Source organism: Tiliqua scincoides, chromosome 2 (genome assembly GCF_035046505.1).
Source record: "Tiliqua scincoides isolate rTilSci1 chromosome 2, rTilSci1.hap2, whole genome shotgun sequence".
NCBI lineage: Eukaryota > Metazoa > Chordata > Lepidosauria > Squamata > Scincidae > Tiliqua > Tiliqua scincoides.
The window spans coordinates 267,161,271-267,184,459 of NC_089822.1; the positions used below are offsets into that span (position 1 = coordinate 267,161,271).

Below are 23,189 nucleotides of genomic sequence, written 5' to 3' on the forward strand. Positions count from 1 at the left end.
TCCTGTCAGCAGCGCTTGTGACGCTTTTCGTTTAACCGCTTTCCTTCTTTTCACGTATATCAGACCCGACCCCTTCTGTGGTATAACTTTATTCAATACAGCCTGAGAAACGTTTCCAACCACGTCCCAGGTAATATTGCGGGCAGCTAATTTAATGTGCGGTTTAATAATCTCTAACCCCCTCCTCAAAAGGGGAACCGCCTTTCGAAAAAGACTTCGGAATATGCCTCCGACCCCCGCTCCATACATAACAGGCGCTCCATGAAAACCTTGAAGTCCATGCCCAGCCTGCACCCTGTAGTAGTTGGTAAAAAGGGCTGGGTCCCTGTAGCGTTTTAGAAGGACCATGTTTTTTTTAAAATATCCTGTTTTTCCTGGGACAGAAGTGTAGCTTCACAACCACTTTGCCAAAACGAAATGACATGTTTTTGTTCTGGTCTGTCTTTATCTCCACGGTGATGCTGTCTATATGGTCCCTGCATACGCTGACATAGTGTGGTCTATCATAAGTCACCGTAACTCGTTCACCGTTCTTGCCGCGAATAGGAACACATTGCAACAGAGGCACATAAAAGTCCCCCAAGACCTGGTGGTCTAGAATGTCTGTGTAAACGTACAGGGTGCTAAACCCCCCTGTAATATCCGCAGTGAAGGTTGATTTTTTGGTGGCTAAACTCATGTCCAGCCCTAACATATGAGACAGTTCCGCTTCTGCTTCAATTTTGTGAAGCGACGGGGCAATAAGATAGACCTTCCTATCCACAGAATCATAGGTCAGAGATGTATCAGGTGGTAGATTTATATGACTCTTTATTACCTTGTTCGTATTATCCAGTATGTCAGGTACTGAAGCGTAATAACCCCTCCATAGAGTGAATAGCCATTCTGCCCTTCCATCATCAATTTGAAACTTTCTATCATCTGTGAGTGTGTCCCAGGTGTGAGGGTACTGTATCTCCGCTAACCCCACTTCCCACTCCCCCGGCAGATCCAGGGAGCGCGCCAGCCGGATCGTGAAGGCAACACTGCTGTTCTGATCAAATATTTTATTGCAGGCGTTGCTAGGAAGGGTGGTGTAAAAATCGTTTTCAGCCATTTTCCCCCTTCTCTACTTAGCTTCACACAGTTCAGAGTCTGCGACCCAACTATTAAATTTGTCAGGCCACCCTAACCATTTCACCAAGTGTTGCTTTTTCTTCCCCCTTCCCCTCATAGCTAGAACTTTTTCAACCCTGTAAACCCTATCCTCTCTGGCCCTCACTCTCTGTAATTCTTCAGGATAGAAAGTCCCCGCAATGCTCTCTCCCTTGTAATCTTTTAAGCTGTACACAGGTCTTCTCCCCTTGCTGCTGACTTGGTCGACTATGAAAATCTCACTGGTAAAGCTTTGTTCGTAACCTTTTTCAAATACCCCCTTGAGCTTTGAGATCCTCACATGATCTCCTTTTCTGAACACAGAAACCTCTTTTCTCCCTCTAACCCAATCTCCGTACACTGTTTTCCAGACAGCCCCGGCATTGGAGTGGTTCACATCCACAGGTCGAACCCTGGTTGTTCTGTGCACCGTGTGGTTATAACTGCTTATAAGTCACGGTAGCACTTCCTTGTATCTAAAAGTGTTGTTAGCTGTGAAAAATCTCCACATTCTTGATTTTAATGTTCTATTAAAACGTTCCACGACCGCAGCTTTGACCTCATTCCCTGTAACAAAGTGATGGACGCCGTGTTTTTTTAATAGTTCTCTCACAGTACGGTTTAGAAATTCTTTACCAGAATCAGTCTGCAATTTGCGAGGTATTCTCCGGTTTGAAAATGTGTTGAAAAGCGGTTGCCACCTGGCTGCCTGATTTGTCTTTCAAGCTTCTGGCCCATGCGTATTTGGAAAGTATAACCACCACCATTAAAATGTACTTGTGTCCCGTGTTGTACTTAGAAAACTGTTGCATATCCACTAAATCAGCCTGCCACTGCGCATCCATTCCCGAAACAAATATTTTGTTTCTCTTAAATCATACTCGGTGCTGTTTGTGCAGTGTGTAAGCATCTTGCTCTGCAAGCCAGTCCCGAACATGTTTTTGAGTCAGAGATTTACTTTGCTTTTTGGCCTCTCGAAAGAGCGTGTTTACCCCTCCAAAGCTCCCGACCGCCCCAGGTGTATAATATATATCTTTTAAAATTTCCTCATGCTTTTCCATGGCTCCAGTTAGCACAGAAACGCACACAATCAGATAATGTAATTCTATTTTATTTTCTTCTTCACAGTTATTTTCATTCCTCCTCCTGCTTTTTAGGGAAGCAGGAACAGCCTAACGGCTCTCTGAGAGTCATGCACCCAAAATCATCTTCAATTTCCTAGACAAAAACAAAAAATCATGTCTCACTCGGCTTTTGGTTGAGATGTCTACTTCATTTAAAAATATATTTTAGAACCCCCTGTGAAATTTACATACAGACATGCATGGACACCACTGTGGTGTCTTTGGGACTTTCCAGATATCTTCACCGGTATCCCCATCACCCGACCAGTCTAGTGGGGCAACATCTAGTTCCTGTATCTGATTTTTTTTAAAAAAAGAAAATTGCAAATTATTACCACTCCACGCCATGTACCTGATATCGAAACCATCCCATACCCTCCCCCCCAAAAAGTTTTTTTTTTCTTACCATGAATTGCATCCAATAGGGTGCTGAATCCACTTCACTTTCCTGGCTGTCAGGCAGAGAACTACCCCTGTATAAAACCCCCTCTGGAGGTCCAATACAGGGCTCTGGTTCTTCACTCTCCAAGGGGACCTTTCCAATTAAATCATCCATGTGTATACCCCATTCAAGTGAATTACTATGCGGATCCACAGTGTTATAAAAATTGATAGTTGTACCCAAGCACTGCCCGTCTACAGTCTCCATTTTTATTTTTATTTTTTTTACACTCGGGCCGGGGCCTTAAATACAGGGGCATGCCCTGGCATGCCCAGACATGTTCCTGAAAGCCTATTCCTATTGGTTCATTCCTCCCTCCTCCCCCTCAAAAAAAAATACATTGTGGGTCTTCCATTTTCTTTTATTTTTTAAAAAATCATACAAAGGTTTTCTTGCATCTCCTTCACTTATCATGAACACTTAGACAGCAGTGCCCTCTTGCAAGAAACTTTTGATACTTTTTTTTAGAAACCACGGTATATACATACTCAAGGTAAGTGTAATCCTCCCTGTTCACCAATGTATTAAGCCAAACCAGCGGGTCAGGAAAGATATTCATGCTAGCAAACAGGCTTAAAATATAATCAATGGTTGTCAGATGCACAAACCGAAAACTGTAAGCTATACTAATCACAGTGTTCAGAATTTCCTTCAGGTAGACTCTTTTACACACAAAACAATCCTAATCTATCAAAATTACTCCATTTTCTGCAAAAGTGGGCTTCCTCTTCCTTGGATTTAATTTTACATCCAATGCAGCGGTCAAGTAAATACCCCTTATAGCAATGCTTAAGAATCACATACAATGTAGCTCTGATCAGTGATTTCATAGCGCCTGAGCGGCAATTGGGGGTGAAATGCTCCACCCGGGTCTTCTGAAGGCCGAAAATTTCACGGAAACTTGTACGGCCTTTTTCTTCTTGATTTCCTGGAACCGTCCGGGTGTTTGGAGATCCGGGACATTCTTTCTCCTTTAAAAAATATATATAAAAAAAACAATCTTAATTTCTAGTCCATTAATACAGTTGCAATGAGGATCAACCATAAATGTAAAAATGTTACCTGCGAAATCTTAATTGCTGCAGCCTTAGGATACTCAGACACTGAGTGGAAAAGCGCAAACCCGCAGTCACAGCCGGCCGGGGGAAAACGCAGTCTCTTCATCCCAAGCCAGCTAGAAAAGAAGCTCCATAGGTATCGGCCTACAAAATTCACCACTGACATTGATTTCACAGCAGCGGCTTTTCTTCCTCAGAGGAGAATCCGTCAATCGCTCAGAGCCTGAAGCCCGGTAGGGAAGATTCTCAAACACTGATCTAAGCGTGCTACTATTAGGCGATTCGGGTCTGACCGGGGTCTCCCCTCTAAGAAGGCAGCACGTTCTCCTTCTCCTCGGGGCTCTCCATCTTGACCATCACCATAGTGTGATTTTCACTCTCCTCCCCGGCAGGGGATTCGCACTCCAACTGGGGAGCCTCCATCTCAGAAGGCGAAGCGGGTGAGCTTTTCAGAGGGGAGGCCATTGCAGAAACAGCAACAACCGCAAAGGGTGAATGGGTTTCTCCCTCCCCCCAAAGGCCCTGGGCCTTAAATACAAGGACATGTTCGGACCTGTTCCCAATCCCCCATTTTTCCCATTGGCTCCACATGGTGGTCCGAGAGCTATGAAACCTGCACCTATTGGTCGGCGGCGATGGGATGAGTTGTTTGAGGGGTCACATGAACCCCTTTCCCACACTTCATTGGCGGGCTCTTTTTCCTACCAAACCAAATGTCGGGGTGCTACAAAACCCCTCCCTAGTGGTCGAGGGGAATGGGGTGAGTTGTTTGAGGCATCACATGAACCCTTTTCCAGCACTTTATGGGGGGCTCCTTTTCCAGCCAAACCAAATGTCGGGGTGCTACAAAACCCTTCCCTAGTGGTCGACAGTTTGGAGGAGTTGTTTGAGGGGTCACTTGAACCCCCTTAGGGGGCGGGATTTCTGGTAAAAAGGGGCAGGACTTCAGCTGTCAAAGTTAGTTTGACATAAAGTATGTACTTCCTACTACTGCTATTTGCTCTTTATGAGTCAGAAAGCCTCAATAAGAGTTCCTTTTTGGTGTGCTTTAACTGAAGCAATTGGCAAGCAAAGTAAGCATATATAAGAGAGAAAAAGGAAATATGCTAATGAGTGGTGAAAAAGCAGAAGGTAAAGAAACTCAGAGTTTGTACACAAGCTCAGGAATTAACTGTCTGGAGAAATGGTTAGGAAAAAAAGGACAGAGTCCTAGGGCATTTGGATGCTTTGAAGATGAAGACATTTGTGGAAAGAGGATTCATCTTTGTGAGGAATATAAAAAGAAATACAATCCAAGAGGAAAAAAGAAAGATGCTGTTTTTGGCCATGCTTTGTGGAATGGTATTTTGACCTTCCAGAAAAGCATACAAATCTTAAATAATGCCCAGATAGACAAAGCCAGGCAGGAAGCAGAGAAAGAGGCTAGAATAAGTGATCTGACCAGGCAATTACAACATCACACAAATGAACATGCCATTTACACCATAGAAAAGAGGAAGTTAGTAGAAGAGTATGCAGAGGTTCATAAATATAAACAAGAGAATAGCAAGCTAAAGGAGGATTTAGAACAAACTAGAAACTTAGTGTTAAAACTTATGACCCAAGCTCAACAGAACAAACAGGCTATAAGCCATATTCATTGCCAGAACCAAATTCAGCAAATAAAGGAGGTTTTGAATTCCCATAAAGAGGCCATTGCAGCAATCTATGGGAGTGGAGCCAAAGAAATTTTTGAATCAGAGAAAACCTTGCCCTCTGATTCAGCGCCAGAGTCTCCATTTAACCCTCAATGGGAAGGAGAGACACATTGCCCAGTTAATCCCGTTACCACACGGCAAATTGTGGCTAATAATATCACCAGTGAAGTGGTTTATGTCCCATGGAAACCCTCAGAATTAGAAGCTGTTGCCAGAGAACTTGGTACTTTATCAAGAGGCAACTGCCTTGACTGCATGTGCAAAGTTTATAGGCGCTATCCCAATTTAACATTGACAGATCTCTCTCCCCTAGCACAAAAATGTGCAAAGGGACATGACAGTGCAGCTCTGGATAGCCTTGTGGCTGCTCAGAATCTGCATGGCTTAGAAATGCTCCCTTGGATGAGATTAGTCTTGCACACCTTGAAACCAGGCACCTCCATGCCAAAACTCTACCATAACACTGAACAATATGAAAATGAGAGCCCAAATGCTTTTTTAGAACGAAGGAAGTTGATGGCTCTGTTAGCTGGTGCAGTCCCTCGGTTAGGGGGCAGGTATGACTTCGATATACCAGATTTCACATCTGGAGTTTATGATGCTTTAAATAAGCAAACTAAAATTCATCTTGGCCTAATCAATACTACCCATCTGTCCTATGTTATTCTGCAACTTAAGCTAGATCAAGCATCTGAACTGATGCGAGTTACTGGAATGGGGAGTGCAACACACAAACAAAAGGAGATCCAAGAGGAACCAATCCAGGCAGTAACCTTCTCTGATTATGGTTCTCATTCCCGATTTAGAGGTACCAGCAATAAAGGTCAAAATTGGAAGAGAAATGGGAACCAGAAATTCAATCCATTTAACAGTCAGAATCAGGGCAGAGGAATAAACAACTCTCCTGAGAGAGACAATGAACTAGAGGCATCTAAAGCTCTCTTAAGAAAACAACTAGCAGAGAGAGGAGTTCCTAAAGAGTTTTGGGGAAAAGCTACTCTGCAAGAGTTAATAGAATTAGCCACAAAATACAGTCCCAAAGCTCCTGAGCCTATAGCAGCTGTCCAACAGGTAGAACCATCTGCCCCAATAAGCAGCTCCCTTGCAGACACACAACGAGGAGGCCCGGGTCCCCATGAGGCCACCTCAGTTATAGCAAAGTTAGAATACGACATTTGGGGGTGCCCTACAGGGGAGGCATTTTTAGGGGATCCGGGAATTCAAAGTAGTTTTACTAGATACAGGAGCCTCCTTAAATGTTTTGACTTGCCCAATTAATTCCAGCCACCCCCCAGGGCAGCATAAAATAATTGTAGGTTCCACTGGAGGGAAGGAAATAATTCCCATTTGGAAAGACATTCCCTACACCATAGGCAAAGCAACTGGCTTTCTGACAGGAGGTTTAAAAAAAGGCGGAGGACCCAACCTCCTAGGAAACCCTTTCTTTGTAAAAGAGAAACTCACCATACCTTGCTAACAGATGGCTATGGAAGTGGGAAAAGGGAACAGAACTGATTTCTGCAATTCATCGGTGTGCAGCTATTAAGGCATCTATGCCCTTGTGCACCCTAACTACAGACCCTTGGGTGTCTTTCCAACCAGAGGTATGGTCACCTGACAAAGCAGCCTGTGGCACTGTTCCAGTGAGGGTACTCACAGAAGGCCCTGATCCACCCCCTCAAAGGCAAGTCATGCCAGTAGTAGCAAACATAAGAACAGCCCCACTGGATCAGGCCATAGGCCCATCTAGTCCAGCTTCCTGTATCTTACAGCAGCCCACCAAATGCCCCAGGGAGAACACCAGATAACAAGAGACCTGGTGCCCTCCCTTGCATCTGGCATTCTGACATAGCGCATTTCTAAAATCAGGAGGTTGTACATGCACATCATGGCTTGTAACCCATAATGGATTTTTCCTCCAGAAACTTGTCCAATCCCCTTTTAAAGGCATCCAGGCCAGACGCCATCACCACATCCTATGGCAAGGAGTTTCACAGACCAACCACACGCTGAGTAAAGAAATACTTTCTTTTGTCTGTCCTAACTCTCCCAACACTCAATTTTAGTGGATGTCCCCTAGTTCTGGTGTTGTGTGAGAGGAAAAAGAGCTTCACCTATTCTATCCTCTGAATGAACCTCTTCCACACACAAAGCATTTATATAATTTCATGCAGTCAGACTTGCACACTGAATAAAGCTCTTTCCATATGCCAAGTATTTATATGATTTCTCCCCAGTATGTATTCTTTGATGCAGTCGGGTCTGATCTCTGTCCGAAGGTCGTTCCACACTCCAAGCATTTATATGGTTTCTCTTCAGTATGGATTCTTTGATGCACAGTCAGGTTTGAGCTCTGCCTGAAGCTCTTTCCACACTCTAAGCATTTATATGGTTTGTCCCCAGTGTGGACGATTTGATGGACAGTCAGGTTTGAACTCTTACAGAAGGTCTTTCCACACTTCAAGCATTTATATGGTTTCTCCCCAGTATGAGTTCTTTGATGCACAGTGAGTTTTGACCTCTCACTAAAGCTCTTTCCACACTCAAAGCATTTATATGGTTTCTCCCCACTGTGGATTCTTTGATGCACTGTGAGGTTTGACCTGTTACTGAAACTCTTTCCACACTCCAAGCATTTATATGGTGTCTCCCCAGTGTGAGTCAGGCTTGACCTCTGACAGAAGCTCTTTCCACACTGCAAACATTTATATGGTGTCTCCCCAGTGTGGGTTCTTAGATGGAAAGTCAGGCTTGACCTCTTACTGAAGCTCTTTCCACACTGCAAACATTTATATGGTTTCTCCCCAGTGTGGGTTCTTTGATGAACAGTCAGGCCTGATTTCTGCCTGAAGCTATTTCCACACTCCAAGCATTTATATGGTTTCTCCCCAGTGTGGGTTCTTTGATGCAAAGTCAGGCTTTCTCTGCGAATGAAGCCATTGCCACACTCCAAACATTTATATGGTTTCTCCCCAGTGTGGATTCTTTGATGCACAGCAAGGTTTGCCCTCTGGTTGAAGCTCTTTCCACACTCCAAGCATATATACGGTCTCTCCCCAGTGTGGGTTCTTTGATGCTCATTCAGCCTTCCGTTCTGACTGAAGCTCTTTCCACACTCCAGGCATGTATATGGTTTCTCCCCGGTGTGGGTTCTTTGATGCACTGTGAGTTTTGAGTTCTGACTGAAGCTCTTTCCACATTCAAAGCATTTATGAGGTTTCTCTCCTCTTTGTTTTCCAGGTTTTGATCTACTGTTGAAGGTTTTTGTACTCTGAGGGGATTTTTCCTTCCTCTTTCTAGATTCTGGTTCTGGATTATCTAGAAAGACACTCAAATCCCCAGCCTGATGAGCATCAGAGTTATTTCTCCATGTCTCTGTCTGGCTTCCCTCCTGCTTCATTGACATGTCTTCATGCGCAGCTTTCTCACTTGTCTGGAACTTCTCATGGGAAACAAGTAGTATGCTTGACCTGAAGCTCTTTCTCCACTCAGAGCACTTCAACCATTTCTTCCCTGTGAAGGGTTCACTGTATTCATTAATGTAGAATTCAGAACTGAGGGTTTCTCCCTTTTCCCTTCTCTTCCCCTTTGGATGTTCTTGTTGTCTTTGGATTTCATGGAAATCAGAAACCTGAAAAATGAGCGCTTCAGTCCTCTTGACAGGTGCTGGTCTTCCCCCCTGCCTCCCTGATCCATCCTGGTCTCTAAAAGTCACTACATCACGCAAGGTCATTTCCGGTGACACCCCACAGGGCTCCTTCTGATCCTCATGGTCTTGCCGGCTCCTTCCTGGAACAGAGAGAGAATCTTGATTAGCAGCAGAGAGATGGAAGCTCTAATGCACATATGGCATATATGCTCAGAAGTAAACCCAATGGATTCAGCAGAAATGACTCCCAAGAAATTATGCACAGGATTACAGCCCTTCTCAGTCACCAACTCCAACCGCTAACTAGCGGTTAGAGCAGGGGTTCCAACCTCCGGTCCGGGGGCCAAATCTGGCCTGCCACAAGACTTTATCTGGGCTGCAGCAACTTAAATAATTTTTTTCCCCAACCACAGTTGGACAGTCAACATGTGCAGTTCAGTCTGCCGCACTTCTCTCTATATGGCCAGAGAGTGCCAGCCTGGCTAACCCTCACTTTCAGTCACCTGGGCCATGCTCATAGCATAATTATTCAATGTCAACCTCATCCCTGCCGATAAAAGAAATTCAGTTTCCACATGTTGAGTTTTCAACTACGCTGTAAAACGATCACAGTGAGGAGACAGCACACTTTTGCACACATAAAAACAAATCACAACAAACCAGGTTTCACAATGGATCGACCAGAGACGGTGCTCTTCATGGCTGATTTTTCAGCTCGGGAAATTATGTAAAATATACGATGTGGCCCTCTTACTGAAAAGACTGGAGACCCCTGCTTTAGAGGGACACAGGATCGACCAGAGACGGTGTTCTGCATCGCTGATTTTTAGGCTTGGGAAATTATGTAAAATATACGATGTGGCCCTCCTACTGAAAAGGTTGGAGACCCCTGCTTTAGAGGGACACAGGATAGGGGTATTCCCTTTAGATTCTCTCAGCAGCTTCAGTGGTGTAGTAGTGTCTGAGGAACGCTGGATCACCTGTTTTGTACAGTGGGGCTTTCCCCTGAACGGTTTCATTCTTTTTCAAATGGCAAGGAGAAGGTACGGGGCTGAGCTGGAGAGATCAGGAGTGGATCCATTTCATCTCCCATCCTGCTTAGTATCCAATTGTATTGCCCTTGTGGCAGTAGAGCCTTGTCACCAACCAACAGACAAAAACGGAAGGGGGAGAGATCACTGAGAGGTGTCAACATGACTGCACAGCACAAAGTCACAAGAAATGAATTCTTGTGACTTTGCAGAGTTTCTTTCCAAGGTTCCCAAGGGGGTCAGGACTGAAACATATAACATTGTGAATGGGATGGATAGAGTGGAAACAGGGACTACTCTTCCTTCTCGCACAACACCATAACCAGACACAGCTGAGGCACCTTGGCCTCCAGGGCTCAAAAAAATTTTTTACACCCCTCCATATGAAAAAATCAGAAAGTAACCATGGTGACATCACTGCCAAATACTTCCAGTTCAGTTCCCCAGGTAGGGAATTTCATAATTGTGGCACCACTATACAGAAGGCCCACCCCCAATGCCTCCATCCCTCTAACTTGGGATAAAGGAGGCACTTGCAGAAAAGCCCTTCAGATGACCATAGAGATCAAGTCAGAAAATATGGGAGAAGGTGGTCCCTCAGATCATCTGAACCCCAACCGTGACTAGCTTTAAAGATCAAGATCAGCACCTTGAAGGGCTTTAAAGGTCAATATCAGCACCTTGCATTGGGTCCAGAAAGGAATGGACATCCAGTGCAGTTGCTAGAGCAGCAGTCCAACAGATCGAAATGGCTTAGGTCCAGTAAACACCCAGGCTGCCGCATTATGCACTAACTGCAGTTTCCAAACCTTCAAGGGCAGCCCCACATACAGAACATTACAGTAATCCAGTCTTGAAGTCACTAAGGCATGGACCACTGTGGTCAGGTCTGATTGACTCAAGTATGGCTATAGCTGGTGTACCAGACAAAACTCGGCAAACACACTCCTGGCCACAGCTGCCACCTGGTTCTCCAGGGAGAGCTGTGAGTCCAGGAGCAATCCCAAACTGCGCATTGGATCCTGCAGGAGTGCTACCCCATTCAGAGGGCAGATGCTTTATTACCTGCATTAAGGATTTCCTGATGAGGAGGCCTGTCTTTTCTGGATTCAGCCTCAACCTAGTGCCCTCATCCAGACCCCAACCGCCTCCAGGCAGTTCTCCAGGACCTGCATAGCCTCCCTGGAATGGGATGGCAAGGACAGATAGAGCTGGATGATCCCTGAATTATTTTCCCCAGCAGCTTTATGTAGATACAAAAAATCATGGGGGACAAAATAGAACTCTATGGCAGTCCACACTGTAAAGGCCAGAGTCAGTTATGGTGTGATCGGAGTGGCTGTGTGCCGCTCTGAGAAGCCACTGACTTTTTTGCCTATTTTGTCTCAAAATGCGGGAGGGGGGGAAGCAAAGGTCAAACAACAAATCAGTAACCAACAAAAAGCCAGTGGCCAACTTGATGACACTCACACAACTGAATAGGAGTTGCAGTATTATATCTGATTATCATTAAGAATATTTATGTACCTCTTTCAACAAAAGAGTTCCCACAAGCAGTTTATAGACTGTGGTGTTTTAAGTGCTTATGCAGAGGCACACAGAAAGCCTTGGTGACATGGCAATGCAGGCAAGCCTCCCCCCATTACGGCACACCGAAGGGGGTGCTAGTTCCCAGGCTGAAGTGTGACAATAGCTGATATGGCACTTGGAAAACAGCACCCATTGTTCTAAGCCCCTGTATGAGATTCTAATGTGGCACACTATCTAGGAACGGAATGTAACTGATGTTGCAATGTTCAATAAAAGAGCAGTGAGAAGGCTCGTACAAGCAGCTTGTCTCTCTCTCAACCCTCAATATGTCTGCTGACTCTTGATTTTCTGTCTGACTTTTCATTTGCTTCTGCTCTCGTACCTACATCCAGCAACCTCCTAGGTTGCTCCCCAAAAGTCACTGCTACAATAGACAAAATAAATTTACTAAATGGATCCCTGTCCCAAAAGGGCTCACAATCTATAAAAGATGCACAGAGTAGCGTAGCTAGAAGAGGTGCAAAGCACAAAGTTTTGCAGGCGCATCGCCATGCTGTTCAAGCAGCCCCTCCCCTTTGGAGCTATGCCAGGCATTCACCTAGGAACTTGTCTCTAGCAGCCCAGAATGGCTCTCCAGGGTTTGGGGGAAGTTTTCGGATCCCCACCTGGAAATGCAGCAAGGCCTGAACTCAGGATCTTCTGCTTGCCAAGCAGCTTCTTTGCCACAGAGCCACTGCCCCCTCCCTTAAGGATCTTTGTCACTTTGGAAACTTTCCATCCTGGCACTTGCTCCCCATTCCTCTGCAGAATCATTGGTGATAAACACTCCATGTTGGTGATAAAACTATCCATCTTTTAGCATCTAGGGCAAGGGCCTCCAAACTTTTCCGTTAGAGGGAACTACACTGTATACTTTATACACAAAAAAATCAGTTTAATAAATGAATGAATGAAATTTAAATGAATCAGTAAGTTTTACTTGCACCTTTTTTGTAATCAGCACAATTGTGAACAAAGAGAAATGTGACCATCATTAAAAAACATTACTACCTTTTGGTTGGGCTCCAACAGAGCCCACTCCTCCTTGGAGAAAGACACAGCCACCTCCTCTTAAGTGACCATTACTAAGAAACAAACCCCTGGGGGCTGGGGGATAAGAATAGACCCTCAGTTTGGCTGTACTTGTCATAAGAAGTGACTAAACAGCCACCAGGTAGATGGGACTCTTCAGCCTGGGAAGGCAGCTCATCTGAGAGAAGGAAAATTCTGATTCCAAACCTCCACTGCCTTGTTTCCATATCCAGTTATGGAAAAGGCTTCAGGAGTCAACCTCCAGGCAAAATCCGGAGCCGGAGTCCCTGACGCAGTTCATGGCTGAACACAGTCACGTTCTGGCAACTCCTGCGACGCTGCTAGAACCAACCGTATTGGCTTCTGCCTTTCCATGGACCATTTCAGCAACGTGGAGAGGGGGGATTTGCTGCATGGGAAACAGTCTATCCTCCATATCTACTTTACCCAGGCTTTGCACACTGCAGAGGGCACTCTATTCCAGAACCACCATTCAGAGCACAATACCATAGTCTTCCAAGGCTGAAGACTAAGACTAAGAAACAAGGCCGTGCTGAAACTGAGAAACGACACATAATGCATAAACATATCAAAAGTTAGCAAAAATATCAGCAACATTAAGTTGTTGAAGGCTGGATAAAATCTTGTGCGGGGCTGGATATGGCCCCCAAGCCATAGTTTGGAGTCCCAGAACTAGGGAGATTAAGCAAAGGGGTCCTGACTTACCCAGAAAAGCCACATTCTCCAGATTCTCCAGCATCACTTCTGCATACAGGGCCTTCTGGTTGGGCTCCAGCAGAGCCCACTCCTCCTTGGAGAAAGACACAGCCACCTCCTCAAAGGACACCGGAGCCTGAATAAAGAAAGGCACAAATTATTCCTAACCAAGACACATTTCAGAGCCTCAAGGCGGGGAAATCTGATATTTTCCTGCAAAGCTCAACCCTTTGCATTTCAGCAATTTAAAAAATGGCAGTTGAGTTTTTAAGGGTGCAATCCTTTCCAGCACTGGCATAGCAATGCCAATGGCACATGTGCTGCATCCTGCAATTGGATGTCACTCACAGAGGCCTCCTCAAAGTAAGGGAATGTTTGTTCCCTTCCCCCAGAGCTGCATTGTCCTTATGTCAGTGCTGGAAAGCACTTATGTCAGTGCTGGAAAGCACTGACATAAAGGGTTAGGATTGCGCCCTAAGTTTTGTTCATTAGAATGACAACAAAGAACAAACAGCATCGCACCAAACTTCTGCTTCCAGAAGACCCCCATGCAATCCTTCCTCAAGTCACAGAGCCCCCTGCCAGATCTTGCAGACCCCTCCTGCACACTGCACAGGCAGCCAACCCCGTGACACCTCAGTCCTTATGGTCTCTGTAGCTTTCACAGAATCCAGGAACTGGAGGGTCCTGCAAGGTCATCCACTCCAATCTCCTGCTCAGTGTAGGAGCCAGAGCTAGAACACCCCAGCAGGTGGCTGCTCTGAAGGCCCCCCATCAAGGGAGAGCCCATTTACACTGCTTATTAACGGAGTTGATTGACAGCTGTCACCTTTTTTCTGTTAGCAAACTTTCCAGCATCTGGGGCTGAATCTAACTCAGCATGGCTCAGTTCCCTTTGAAGGGGAGCTAAACCTTTCTGTAAAGCAGTGTTTCTCAAACTGTGGGTCGGGACCCACTAGGTGGGTCACGAGCCAATTTCAGGTGGATCCCTATTCATTTCAATATTTTATTTTTCATATATTAGACTTGATGCTACCATGGTATGTGACTGCATTTGGGGAAATGTTACAGACCTGTACTTTGAACAAGCTACTACGTATTTTCTTTTAACAAGGATAGTAAATGGGACTTACTCCTGGGTAAGTGTGGGTAGGATTGCAGCCTAGGTTGTTAAAAGTGTTCTTGCCTGATGATGTCACTTCCGGAGGGTCCTGACAGATTCTCATTCTAAAAAGTGGGTCCTGGTGCTAAATCTGTGAGAACCACTGCTGTAAAGGACAGCTGGAGAAAGTGCCCTTGGGCATGCGCAGAGTGACTTATCCTTGCAAAGGCAACACTTCTTCACCTGTCCTAAAACTTAATAGCACCTGGAGCTCAACCTCTGCTTATCCACTCAGCACCAGCAGAACCACAGACAGCATCCTGCCTGAGCAGTGGTCCAGGGCAAGATGGCAGGAAGGCTCTCAAAGGAGCAGGAGAAGCTCAGGTTCTACATTTGGCCAGCACCTGTAATGACAGCTCATACACATGGATGGTTCTAGCCATCTCCAGTTCTTGGGCACCGTGCTGTGTGGAAATAAGCTCTACTTAAACTACACAGGCCCAAAGCAGTTCATGGTGCTTCCTACAGTTACGTCTTTGATTCATAATGAACCTTCATTCCTGCCTCTCTCTGCAAACTGCCCTGGTGATCTGCAGGGTATTTAGAGCAGCTTCTGAGACATGAGCTGTGAGCAACTTCCATTCCTGCAAGCAGAGAAGGAGCCCTGCCCCTCCTGACTCCCACCAATGTGATCAGATGATGCCAGTCTAAAGGGGCAACTGCCACTTGCACATAAAGGCACTCCTGATGGCATTCCTGTGGAATAATCTGCAAATGGGCACCCCCACATCTTGCAGCACCAGAAGCAACAGGAAAGGAAGAAGCAAAGGAGGCAGCCCCTTCTGTTGCCACTCCCTGCAGGCTTCCCTGGTCACCTGCCCCCTACCTGAGCAGACTTCGTAGCAGCCCCTCCTTCTGCAGCCCACGGAGGAGGCGACACAGAACATGATGCCAAGGCTACTCCACTGCCTGCAAGAGACAGAAGGGAGACTTTATTGCTCCAACTCAGGTTATAACTAAAAGTTCTTCTTCCAGGATCCGGCTCTGATCTTCTGCCTGTTGACAGAGTCTGAGAAGACGGCAGGAATTCCAGCAGGAAGTCCTCTTCTCACAACACATCCTTACTGCCCAGAAGGTGCTCCCCAGACGCATGTGGCAAGTCCCATTACCTCAGCTAACCTGACAGTGGGTTGAAAAGAAGGCACAGAGGGCAGGTCTATCAGTGTACATTAGCATAAAAGACACATGAATCTAGAGACAGGGTAGGGTGCAAATGGCAGGGGGGCTACTGCCTTTGCACTCTGCTTCTGCCTGATTACACTGACAGCAAGACACTGTCTGGCCTGCTGCAGGGAGCTGGTGTCGGGAGGCAAGCTGGCAATATTGTGCCCTTGTTTTAAAAAGAATTAGGGCGCAGTGGCTTTTCTTCCACAAAAGTTTGTGTCATTTTAACGACTTTAATAAAGTTATTGTACTCTGCTCTTTCTATCTTACTGCTGAGCTGCATCAACCAAGGCAGTGTTCAGAGCTTGAGCAGTGGTAATTCCCCCTACTCAGACTTCTCCTGAATAGGGAAGGAGCATGATATTTTAAGGACAGTGATGAGCTGGAGCGGGTTCTGAGGAGGGCATGGAAGCATCTACATGCCAATCTGTGTTCAGTTTTCAGCTGGTCAGAGCATGTGTGTCTCACCCCATGGCACGGTTCCTGGGAGCTGTGGGCTTCCCTCTTCAGAGAAAGGGGTCTGCAGTGCTTCAAGGAACTCCCGCCATTGTGCTTCCCACTGCTGCAATGACAATCCCTCTTCTGGTTCCTGTTTAATGTGCAGTGGCTCTGCCCAGTTCAGATGCTGCATGAGAACCTCCATCCGGGCTGCAGGGGAGAGGTCCTCAGGTTCTGCCAGCCTTGTCCCTGGCTGGAGACTTTCTGGCTCCTCTTGCTCCATTTTCAATCCCGGCTTCACATGTTCCTCTAGTGCAGGCTGGTGGTGCAGACCCAGAGCTAGGAGTTCTCCCCCTTGCTCCACAGCCATTTCCAGGCAGAAGAGATGCTCCCAGCTTAGCTCAGTCCATCCGTCCTTGACAGCAACTATGGACTAAAAGAACTTGCAGTTCACTCTGGGGCAGGAGGGTGGGCAGTGGTGGGAGGAGCTTCCTCAGCAAGGCTTCATCACATGGGGTCTTTGATCAAAGGGAGGAAATTTTCACCTTGACAGAAGGAGGTGCTGCAGGGAGGCAGTTTACCCAGTCAAGGGATTCTGAGCACCCACAGGGATCCTGTTCTACCAGGTCTGTTGCTGATTCTTCCTTTCAGTACTGAAGATGCAACACCTAATGAAGAGACAGAGAGTTATCTTAAAGGGGTTACAAGAAGACAAAGCAGAGAACATCAGAAATACACAAAGCAAGTCCAAGTGTGGGAGAACTCACAAGAATATCCTTGACAGCAACTATGGACAAAAAGAACTTGCAGTTCTCTCTGGGGAGGCTGGGCAGTGGTTGGAGGAGCTTCCTCAGCAAGGTTTCATCACATGGGGTCTTTGACCAAAGGGAGGAAACCATTCGCCTTAAAGGAAGGAGGTGCTGCAGAGTTATCTGCAGAGATAAGACAGAGTTATCTTAAGAGGGTTATAATAAGACAAAGCAGAGAACATCAGAAATACACAAAGCAAGTCCAAGTGTGGGAGAATTAGCAAAGTTTCCCCAGGATGATTAGCAGTGAAGTCAAAGCAGAGACCAGATGCCAAGACCAGACCAGGACAGGAGTGCCATGGAGGCTGGAGCGGAGGGTCCGGGACTCAGAGGTGCAGATTCCCGCCAAGAGGCCAAGGGCCCCACAGGCTCTGCAGCCGGCTCCGCGTGCTCTTGGTGGCTCCAGCTCCCAGCCTTCACCTCCATGTTCCTCTGGCGGCCTGGGATGGCTCCGAAGGGGAGGTGAGGGGGTGAGGCTCCGTGAAACCTGGTGCTCTGCACACCTCTGGCTATGCTACTGAGCCAGCACCTTCTCTGCCTCTCCCCGCTCATGAGACATGGCTTGTTGGTCTCTATGCCAGTTCACAAAGTATGCTCAATGTGCTGGACGTCTAACAGTGTGCAAGACACGTGCCCAGCATTTCAGGAGCCCCCTAAGTTGCAGGAAGCAGACATGGGAGCTCCGCCTCAGGAGTGCAGGTTGGGGAGCCCCCTGGGCCCTCCAGGGGTCAGCCCCTGCCCCAGCCCTAGAACCCTCTGAGCAGAGAAGCAGGGGTGACAGGGACTCCTCGCTGCCCCGGCCTCAGGATCTCTCCTCCTCTGGGCCTGTGGAACGCCCTGCCACAGGGGGCGGTGGGATCTCCTCGCTGGCCTGTCTCAGGGCTCTCCTCCTCTGGGCCTGTGGAACCCCCTGCCACAGGGGGAGGTGGGATCTCCTCTCTGGCCTGTCTCAGGACTGTCCTACTCTGGGAATGTAGAACTCCCTGCTTGCCCCTCCCCCCTCGAAGGGGCCCCTCTGCGTGCTCCGCCGCCCCCCACCTCCCTTTCCGCCTGCAGTTCCAGGGACGCTCAGAGCCAGCTCTCCCCAAAGGGCACCTACTGTTCTCCCTGAGCCCTGGAGGCCCAGTCCTCGGGTGCTCGCCGGCGCGCTGCGGACTCCGCACCTGCCTCCATCCCCCAGCCTCACCTGAGCCGCTTCCAAGAGGCTCCGCCATCTTTCCTTGCGCGCGGCGCCTTCTGGGAGTGGTAGTTTTGCCATCCGCTGAACCCGCCCTCTTACCTCCATCGCAGCGCCTCCTGAGAGTAGTAGTTTTCTCCTCGCCCTCTTCCGGGCAGGCGCCACCATCTTGCCTCCGCCGCAGCGCCTCCTGGGAGTGGTAGTTTCCTCCTCTGAGTCCTCTTGGGCAGTCCCTCATGGAACAGCATCTCCCCTCCCCTCCCTACCCCTGCTGGGCAGGATTGGTCTCTCCAGGAGCTCCTGCCCTCTCCTGCCGCTTGGTGGGTCGCGACCTGACTGTGGTGGGTCGTGAAGCAGCCGCTGACAGAGGCAGTGGAAGAGGAGGGTGCAGGCCCTGTGGAGAGGGGCCCGAGGCTCCCACGCACTCAGGGCCTGGCTCCAAGACAGGGCAGGCGGAGGAGGCGGCCCAGGCAGCAGCGTACCCGGAGGGGGCAGAGCCCTGGGCACTGCTACATCTCCCCCCCCCCCGCAGCCCTGCACCGCACTGAGAACTGCTGCAGCCACCTCTGAGGACTGCCCCTCCCCCCTCAACGAAGAGGGAGGGGAGGGTGGCCCTCAGGTGGCCTCCTCGAACTCTGCAGGGGACACGTGCCATTCTCAGGCTCCCAGTGGCCTTCCGCGCCCTTCTGAGCGCAGCACTGGGGCCACCGGAAGGGGCGGCACTCCCTGTCCTGGGCTTCCAGCAGGTCCTCTGAGGGAGCCTTGTGTGGAGCCTGCACCGCCTCCTCCATTCCCTGCCACCTTCAAGGGGGAGTTCAGGATACAGCAGCGTGGAATTACTGCAGCGAGGATGACTTCACTGCAATTACTTCTGGGTCAGGGGTGGGGGCAGCACACTCAGAAGTGGCCCCACATGCCGGAAAGCCCTGCTTTAGTGTGGTCCTGGTCTGAGGGACAGGGCTCCAGAAAACAGCTGAGAAGTAAGGCCCTCCCTCCGAGGGGACGAATGTATTGAGCCCTATGCAAAGCGAAACTAAGGGTGACACCTCCATAAGGACAACGCAGCTCCGAGGGAAGGGAACAAACATTCCCTGACTTTGAGGAGGCCTCCGTGAGTGACACCCACCTGCAGGATGCAGCACACGTCCCTTTGCACCGCTGTGCCAGTGCTGGAAAGCACTGACATAAGGGGTTAGGACTGCACCCTAAGCTGCACATTCACACATCCTCACGAATAAGCAGATGTGCCCTGAACGTGTGGAAGGTCCAGCAAAGGCAAGTGCAAGGCTGCCAGAACGGTCCCAGTCCAATGAACGTGGAACTCAACAGGTGCTCCAGAAGGCAGAACCCCCCATAGTGCAGTAAAGAGACTCGAGCAGCTAAGACTTGTTGCTTTTCAGTACTGTAAATGGACTGAAATGGACCCCCATCACCCACCCCACAAGCTCAGCTCCGGAGGTGTTTGGTCAACTGTGCCAGAGGCTCTCGGGGGATCAGAGGCTGGCCATGGGCAGGATACAGACTTGCTGTAGGCCGCATGTGGCCCCTGGCCGGTTTGGGAGACCCTGCTTTAGAGGGAAGCTGTGACTCTCAGTCCAACCGAAACAAAAAATATGTTGCAGTGAAGTTAATTTTGACCCAAATCACACTGAACCAGCTTAAATATAAGCACTTAACATTGAACTGGGCACTGGGCAGGGCTGAAAACTTACTGAATTTTCTTTTTCAGGGCGGCCTTGAAGTTATTGCAGGCAGGCTACAGAGGGAATTCACCTGGTGGAACAGGAACACCATCGCACCTCCCCTTATTTATTAGTTTGTGTATTTATAATTATTAAATTTAGAGCCCGATCCTAGGCATGTTTCCTCAGAAGTATCACCCATTATAGGCAATGGAGCTTACTTTTAGATAAGTGTAGATAGGATTGTACTCATTATTTATTTATTTATAGCCTGCCTATCCAGGGAAAATGGCACCATTTCATTGCTTGTCATGGGCAATTTCAGCACTTGCTGTATTTTCAGGAAAGCACTTCCTGCTTGATGATGTCACTTCCGGCCATGACATCATTTCCAGGTTAATGACATCACTTTTGTTGGGTCCCGGACAGATTATAAGAAGAGCCCTGCTGGATCAGGCCAAAGGACCATCTAGTCCAGTTCCTGTATCTCAGTGGCCCACCAAATGCTTCAAGACAAGACACAACCTGTATCCTTGTGCCTTCCCTTGCATCTGGCAATCTGAGGTGGCCTACCTCTAAAACCAGGAGCTTGCACTACCTCCCTGTAAAATATGGGTTCCCAACCCATAGTTCGGGGACCACAGATGTTCCATAGGACCCTGCCAGGTGGTCCACGAGGTCTCCTAAGGAAGGGGGCAGCTGAAAGTTTGGAGCACAGACACTGATCAGGTGGCCACCCTGGTAGGTCTGGCGCTACTACCTCAGCATGAGCCAAAGGGGGGCAGAGCCCAGCTATCTCCCAAGGCTCCTTGTGGCTGACAGACCAAGGCCTGAGCCCCCAAGACGGGGCTGGGTGCAAGTGGGGTTCGGTGTGTGAGAGACAGCCTTGTGGATCTCTCTGCTGCAGTGGGAGCAGATTGAGGGTGGTTGGGGTGGCCACTCTGGAGGTTTGGCACCACCTAATCAGCACCAGGCAACAGGGGCAGAGCCCAGACATCTCACAAGGCTCCTAAAGGTTGGGAACCCCTGAAAGGAAATGCTAAAATTCTCCCTAAAACACAGGGAGATAACTGAGCAAGGGGCGGTGCCTGGAACATCTCCTGGGTGTGCATCAAGGCGTGTTCTGGGCTCGATGGAGGAAAGTTTGTCCTTCCGGTTTTGCAGAAGTGGAGCGCCATCGCTCTACTTTCACCTGAAAGTGGCTGGCGAGACCGGCAGGCGCTCACTCGGGGCTCCCTACGCCCCGGGAAGGCTGCTGCAGAGACTGCTGAGTACATCCCAGTCTCTGCAGCCCCCCTGAGTGTCGCAATCCTGGGAATCCCTCCCTCCCTCCCCCGCAAAACTTAGCAGCGTCCCCTGCAAAGACACTGCTCTAAGCATATGTATGGTTTGCCCCAGTGTGAGTACTTTCATGCAGAGATGGTTCTGCTGGTTTGGGATTTCATAGATGGCATATCCAGGACAAGGAACAGATTTTGTCATCCAGGCTGGTGCTGTGCTTCCCTCCTGCTTCCCTGACCCATCCTGGACTGTCAAAGTCTCTTATTCTACACCAGGGGTGCTCAAACATTTTGGCAGGAGGGCCACATCATCTCTTTGACACCGTGTTGGGGGCCCGAAGAAAAAACCAATTAATTTGCATTTTAAATTTGAATAAATTTGCATAAATGAATACATTACAGATGGAACTTAAATGAGCAAATGAATTTTACTGAACTTTATAATACAAATACACATTAGAACTATTGTCGCCTTCGAATCAGTCTCAAACCCCCCCTCTTCCTCCAAAGCAACAAAGAGGGAGGGGGGAGCAGAAACAAAGACAGGAAAGGCATGCATTTAGGGAAGTTAAACTTACTGCTGGCCAAATCTTATCACTAACAAACCCTTTTTTGCTGACAGGCTAATAAAGTGCCTTACTAACCTAACCGCAGACATATCATCAGACACTAGATGAAAACAGAACAGCAAGCATCATGAAAAGGTCAAAACAAGACTTCCCTTTGAGAAGGTGGGGGCAAGTGCAAAAGAGAGAGTGAAGAGGGCGGGTGCAAGAAGAAGGACATTTAGGAAAGTTACCAAAGGGAACTTCCCCTTTTTGGGAGACGCTTTGTTTGAATGACAACTGAAATGTATAAAAACGATCCCACCCAACTGAAGACGCCTTTCTGAATTTGAGCAAGTGGAGCTCTCAGGGGAATGCCTTGCTAATAAACACCTTCCTAGCCTTCCACCTTCTAGTGTCTTGCTTATTCGTTCTCAGCGGCACTGGACAGAATCCACCCCTGTCAGACCAACTGGCTCTGCCCTTCCAGGGTACGACACTGTGAACTTTGAGCAATATAAACTATGAACTTTGAGCACTATGAACTTTCAATGAGAGTGGTGGAGCTGTTGTCTTGATCGCAATAGTTCACTGTTATCTGGTACTCGTTTGGAAGAGCCAATGATCAGTAATGACTTCAAATGCTCATCAGTTAATGTGGACCTATATTTTGATTTTACATATTTCATTTTTGAAAGTGTCTGCTCGCATAGGTGTGTTGTCCCAAAAATAGAGAGAGATCCACATGCAAATTCTTTCAAATTTGGGAATTTCTCAGGCTGCAGAGATTTATAGGGGGTGGGTATAAGAGAAGAACCATAGGAAAAATTCCACAACAGAGCAAGCATTTAAAAAACCAGAGGCAGACAACGCAGGGCAGGTGTGCATCATTTTATCCAGGAAAAGGGGGGTGGGTAGAGGAGGAGAACCATAGGAAAAATTCCACAACAGAGCAAGCACATATTTTGGGCAGGAAGGTTGCAGGCAGCAGTAAAAAAAAAAGGAATAAAGTATTTTTAAATGGAGAGTCACTCTTTGCTTCGCACCAAAGGAGGGAGCCTTGTAGGTGAGGGTGGTGGCTGCTGCTGCTGCTGCTGCTTCTGTCATGGTGCTCGCCAGCTCTGCTGCTGCTGCTTCTGCTGCTGCTGCGGTGGTTGGTGGTTGGCAACCTTCAGTCTTGAAAGACGATGGTATAAGCCTACAGCATCCAGTATTCCCAGGCGGTCTCCCATCCAAGTACTAACCAGACCTGACCCTGCTTAGCTTCCAAGATCAGACGAGATCGGGCATGTGCGGCAGAGCGGTCTCTCCCTGCTCTACCTGCCTGCTGCTGCTGAACAGAGGTCTCTCCCTGCTCTCCCCAGCACTTGCCTGCTGCTGCTGTGCGGCGGCGGCGCTTTGCTGACGAAGCGCCTGCCTGCCTGCTTGCACGCCCGCCCAACCTCCCTCGTGGAGGTGGCGACGCAGGCGCTCTGTCTC

General features: G+C 48.2%; 1 protein-coding gene across 3 annotated transcripts; it reads right to left on the reverse strand.

The window, feature by feature from the left end:
• Nucleotides 1-2,669: 2,669 nt before the first annotated feature.
• Nucleotides 2,670-18,244, reverse strand: LOC136640380 (zinc finger protein ZFP2-like). 3 transcript variants are annotated; one of them, XR_010793783.1, is made up of 7 exons: nt 18,126-18,244; nt 16,985-17,149; nt 16,248-16,885; nt 15,442-15,524; nt 13,463-13,589; nt 3,763-9,244; nt 2,670-3,671 (listed from the first exon to the last, which is right to left on the reverse strand). XR_010793783.1 is itself a non-coding variant. In XM_066615460.1 (6 exons), the coding sequence occupies exons 3-6, from the start codon at nt 16,585-16,587 to the stop codon at nt 7,674-7,676; spliced, it is 2,121 nt and encodes a 706-aa protein (XP_066471557.1). In that variant the 5' UTR covers nt 16,588-16,885; nt 16,985-17,149; nt 18,126-18,244; the 3' UTR covers nt 3,762-7,673. The 3 variants fall into 3 exon arrangements, 2 of the variants coding, with proteins under 2 accessions (XP_066471557.1, XP_066471558.1); XM_066615460.1 differs by lacking the exon at nt 2,670-3,671 and having other exon boundaries at nt 3,762-9,244; XM_066615461.1 differs by lacking the exons at nt 2,670-3,671; nt 16,985-17,149 and having other exon boundaries at nt 3,762-9,244.
• Between the last annotated feature and the right edge of the window lie 4,945 nt (nt 18,245-23,189).

Excerpts from the sequence above, each read along its gene's own strand:
- LOC136640380 (XM_066615461.1), bottom strand. The coding sequence starts at position 16,587 with ATGGCTGTGGAGCAAGGGGGAGAACTCCTAGCTCTGGGTCTGCACCAC. Across the intron at positions 13,590-15,441 it reads CTGCTACGAAGTCTGCTCAG|GCTCCGGTGTCCTTTGAGGA; the intron begins GTAGGGGGCAGG and ends TTCTTTATTCAG. Across the intron at positions 9,245-13,462 it reads GGAGAATGTGGCTTTTCTGG|GAAGGAGCCGGCAAGACCAT; the intron begins GTAAGTCAGGAC and ends TCTCTGTTCCAG.